This window comes from Euprymna scolopes, chromosome 17 (assembly GCF_053919585.1).
Source record: "Euprymna scolopes isolate OS-2025 chromosome 17, ASM5391958v1, whole genome shotgun sequence".
Classification (NCBI taxonomy): Eukaryota; Metazoa; Mollusca; class Cephalopoda; order Sepiida; family Sepiolidae; genus Euprymna; species Euprymna scolopes.
The window spans coordinates 75,186,150-75,191,259 of record NC_136498.1 but is presented as its reverse complement, the minus strand read 5'-3'; the positions used below and the strand labels follow the sequence as shown (position 1 = coordinate 75,191,259).

The 5,110-nt window shown below is 37.3% G+C and overlaps 1 protein-coding gene across 1 annotated transcript in view; it reads right to left on the bottom strand.

The window, feature by feature from the left end:
* Window positions 1-2,004, bottom strand: part of LOC145296803 (nuclear receptor subfamily 2 group E member 1-like) — a 274,715-nt gene extending 272,711 nt beyond the window's left edge. Inside the window, exon 1 of the mRNA XM_080142878.1 lies at window positions 1,272-2,004. Within this exon, the coding sequence (XP_079999004.1) occupies window positions 1,272-1,314 (43 nt within the window). The 5' untranslated portion in view covers window positions 1,315-2,004. The remainder of the gene's footprint in view (window positions 1-1,271) is intronic.
* Window positions 2,005-5,110: the final 3,106 nt, after the last annotated feature.

Sequence of the window (5,110 nt, the reverse complement as noted above, 5' to 3'; positions counted from 1 at the left end):
TATATATTAACACACTTATTTAGCACAGTTAACTTCGTTTGATCTGGATTTTTGCCGGTTTATATAATATATATAAAATCATAAAAGTATATTAATTAAGCTACAATATATATAAAATCATAAAAGTATATTAATTAAGCTACAAAAAGGCTTCCACGTTTCGTCCTCGTTGGGTATTGTCAGTTTGACGATTCTCTATGAGGATGTAATGTGGAAGCCCTGCGTTGCTCAATTGACATAAATATACTTTTTTGTAGCTTACTACGTAGCTATACTCACGTATTGAGCACCCTTGAAGTAAATATTAAAATAGATAAATATATCTTCTAATAACATTTTATGTGGATACATAGAATTATACATGCATATACACATACATACATACATACATACATACATACATACATACATACATACATACACTGTATACATTTTGCAGGTAGTTTGTTTCATTATGGAACGATTTTTAAACTGTTTCGCAAATTAGTCATTTTTCTATTTCAAATTTTTAATATATTCAAATAATTATTCTTTTTAAATATCGTGTCTACAGCTAAAGTATGCCTTGTATTCATATTACGTTTGCATAAAAGATGCTGTTCTTTTCTATTTTGATTATGTTAGTGGTTATATTTATCATTACGTTATTTAATGGAACCATTTTTGATAATAAAGTCTAAAGAATTATATTTCTTCTTCATGGAAAACACAACGTCATTAATTAATAATTAATTAAAAAAAAGTCCAAATGCATGAATTATAAATTAATTGGAGAGTAAATAATTGCTCAGCTGTTGCTCGCACTGTTGGGCTTTTTACTTCTGCGTCAAAATCAACAGAGCCTATACTATTCTTGTAATGACCTGTTCCCTGATGATTGCGGTACGTTGCTGGTCCTCTGAAGTTCTACGAGATCCACCTTCTAAGGCGTTGTCTTCTCGCTTAGATTATGGGTTAGTTTACTGCTAATTGCTTGAGGAGTCCTTAACGGGGAATGCCGACGGAGCTGCCTAGGCATTTTTGCACGTCGGAGTGCTCCTAATCGGAGTGGGATTGGTGAGGCTGGCTTTTTAATTCAACTTTACTGACTGCGTCTAATTTTCTTGCAGTGGAGATAGACATTCCCAATGTTTACAATAAACATGCAGACAAGAGAACGACAACGGAATATTGGAGACGTTCGTCGGAACGTCAGTGGATTGGGAAAGATATTACAATCGGAAAAGTACGACAAGGACATCGATAAAGATGAAAGGCAAATGTTCACTTACTTTTTACTATGGTGGACCGGTTTGTTGCCATAATTCCTTGCATACACGTGCCGTAGTATCTTTAAGCAGGACTTCCGGGTGGCGGACGCCAGTGGATGAAATAATTAAAAAAAAAAAAAAACAGTTACGGCAAAATGAGAAAAGAATATTAGGCAAATAGCGGAAAAGTGAACCAGATGTAATGGGGAGTTTTCTGATTTCAACAATCCAATCGTCAGAGCATTCCCTTTTTATTCTTTTGGATATTTCTTGAAACCAAAAAAAAAAAACTTAAGTAGGAAAGCAAAAATGCTTCCAATAAACTTGTCAAACTATTTCCTTGTAAGTTAAGTTCCGTGTGTATTTTCGGATTTCTGATGCCAATTTAGACAAGTGTGTGTTAATCTGGTCACATGGAAAAAGGGTCGGTGTTTATTTTATTTTTGTTGTGTTTGTATTTTTTTTATTTATTTATTATTTTTTTTTTTGTTATCTTTTGTTTTGTTGTGCGCGTGCCGGAAAGGTGCGGATATGGTCAACAATATATAACTTTTTTTTTATAAGAAAAACAAAGTGTTAGTGTCATCGCGGTTCCGGTTCTTACGACTAAACATTGTCACCAATGCCGCATTAGTGCTTTTGTTTGTTTTGTTCTTTGGTTTGTTTTGCTTTTGTTTATTTTTTGTTGGTGGTGTGTGCGTGTATCCGCCCTATATCGAGCACGTGCTGCCAGCTTGATGACCGCGCCTAAACTAAAGATCTTCGCGTGTCGATTCGGTCATATGGTAAACCATTAACAAGAAGAGCCTTTGCGTGTTTCACCTCACCTCGCCCTTATCTCTCTCTTGTTGTCTCTCTCTCTCTCTCTCTCTCTCCCGCTTTCCCTTCACCTCCGTGGTTAATTATCTGCCTTTCCGCTTTCCAACCGATATCATCTCTTGATATAGACGAAACGAATACCTTTCATAAGATACATTTACTTTCACTTTCACTTTTATATTAGACCTTGCTCCATTCCTCAATACGTTTCTTTTCTTCTCTTTTTTTCTCTTATCTCTCACCTTGCTTTTACATCATTTTTTTTAAAGCCGTTCTTTCTCATCTTTCTTTCATGTCTCTTTCTTCTTGTCTTTTTCAATGATTTATTTTTCTCTTCCTTTAGCCGACCCTGTTTTTCTTTATTTCTCTTTGATGTTAATTATCCTTGTATTCTATTTATTTTCTTGTCGCGCTTTTTCTTTGTTTCTTTCTTACTTTTCTTTTTTATTTTGCTCTCTCTCTCTCTCTCTCTCTTTCTCTCTCCCCCCCCCTCTCTCTCTCGCTTTCTCTCTCTCTTACATGAACTTTTTTCGTCTTTTTCCTAAACTTATCTCTCTTTTACTTTCTTTTTGCAATTATTATTCCACTTTAATTATTCCCTTTCTTTCTCATCTTTCAAACTGTCCATTCTGCTTCATTTATTTTATCAATTTATTTATTGATTTATCATTCCTTCTTTCTTTCATTTTATTTCTTTATTGTAATACACCTTTCCTTTCTGCTTCGTTTCTTTTCTTTTTGCATTATTTCTATCCTACTTTATCCTCTATATCTTCTCTACCAGCCTCCTCACCCTATTCCCCTCTTCCTTTTATTTTCCTACCTTTTTCTATTTTTACTGTTTTCCCCTTCTCACATTACTTCTACATTTTTCTTTCTTCTTTTCGTCCTCTTCCTTTTTTCTCCTACTCCTCCCACTGTTACCGGTTCTTCTTAGTTTATTCGTTCTTCTTTCTCTTTATCCCTTTTTCATCCCCTTTTTCTTTCCCTCTTCCTTTCCTTCTTTTTCCTTCTTTTTTTTTCATTCTCCCCCCCTCCTCCTAATCATTTTATTTCTCTTATTGTCTATACTATATCCCATCTTCCTTCCTTCCTCATCGCCTTACGCCCTCTTCTTTACTTATTTATTTCTTACCTATTTTCTCTAGTCTCTATCTTTTGGATTCAAAGAGATCTTCTGTGCGAATCAGCGAAAGCCGACAAACCATTTAACAGACATCATCTTTTGCTTCTGGAACAACAAAACAAGACGTTCACTTCACAGTAATGGCGCCCTTCGTTCCCCATTCCCTTCATCCCATCTCCCTTTTCTTGTTCTGGCGCGCACTTTCACACCTTTTTTAACTCTTTTTTTCCCCTCTCTTTTCGTTTGCTCATTTTTACATATGTTTCCTCATAACCCGTGCCCTTTTGGTGTCACTACTTATCCCTATCCATCCATTGCTCTCTCCCACACACACATAACCGTCTGTTTACCTCTCTATCTGTCTTTCTCTCGAGCTCTACCTCTATCTTAGTCATTCTATCTTTCTTTCTTTTTCAACTCTCACTCAACCCTAGTATTCTCTTTTTCCTCTTCTTTCTCTGCGTCTCCGTCTTTCTCTATTAATCTGTCTTTTTATTCATTCTACGTTTCTGACTTTCACTTTGGCTGTCTTTCTTACTCTCTTTTTCATATGTTCTTAATCAGTCTTTCTTTCTCTCCCCCCCTCTCTCTCTCTCTCTCTATCTATCTATCTATCTATCATTGTCATTTTCTTTCCTCACTCTTAATCTTTCTCTCACACACTATCACCGTCTTTCGCTCACTCTCATTTTCCCAACCCATAACTTTTTAATTTCCCGCCATCTTTTTCTCTTACTCCTTTATCTCTGACGCAATCAATTTTCTCTTTCCATCTCGTTTTCTTTTTTTTACTCGTTTTCTTTTTTTTTTTTTTACTCTTTCTCGCTACATCTCTCTTTCTCTAACACACAAAAACTCTTTCTTTCACTTACAACTTTCGCTATATGTTCTTTCTCTTTTGCAATATTTCTCTCACAACTATCCCTCTCACTCTCACTCCTCCTCTTTCTATCTAAATGTCACGAATGTTGCTGCTCTTCTTCCTGTCTGATCTCACCACCTAATCTGCCACCCCTGTCCTTCGACGGGGAGGGATCCTCTCCCCTCTCTTCATCACGTTGCGCCTCTCTAACCCTAACCCTAACTCGTCAGACAACCCCATGCACCCTCACCTCACCTAACCCCAGCCAGCTTTGGGTTGACTGGAGAAAAGACAGTTGTAGCCGAGCGAATGATGCCCTAGGGCCGATTTTAAATGGCTGAGAACAAGAACAGGTGCGCTAGAAATAATGTTACCAGCACCACAATGGCACAGAGCTAGCTCTCTCTCTCTCTCTCTCTCTCTCTCTCTCTCTCTCCCTCTCTCTCTCTCTCTCTCTCTCTCGTCCATTGATTGCGAGGATCGATGCAAAGATATGTTGGAGGCAAACATCATAGACTTCATACACACACACACACACGAAGGAGAGTCACGGGAAAGGGAGAAGGGGGAGGTTTATGAATCAAGAAAGTAGGAGGGAGCATGAATGCAGCCAATGATTGAAGACGAAGCGATAATGGGCGCGATTGAAAGAGAGAGAGAGAGAGAGAGAGAGTGAGTGAGTGACGAGAGAATCAGAGAGAGAGTGAGAGAAAGTAATGACGTATACACAAGGAGAATCAGAGACAACATTGATGATAAGGGTGTAAATGGTGGGTTGAGAAGGAAGGGGCTGGCGAAGGAGGAATACAAAAGAGCAAGGTGATTGGGGGTTAGCAGGAAGAAGAGGGATACACGTACGCACACACACACACACACTATATATATATATATATATATATATATATATATATATATATATATATATATATATATTTATAAACAATGGAGAAAAAGCGAAAGGAAGAGTCTATTGATCACCCGTAAGATGCTCGACTTAGTAAACATGGCGTTTACTAATCTTCGCGTTGAAAAAGCAACCGAGTGACGTTCTCG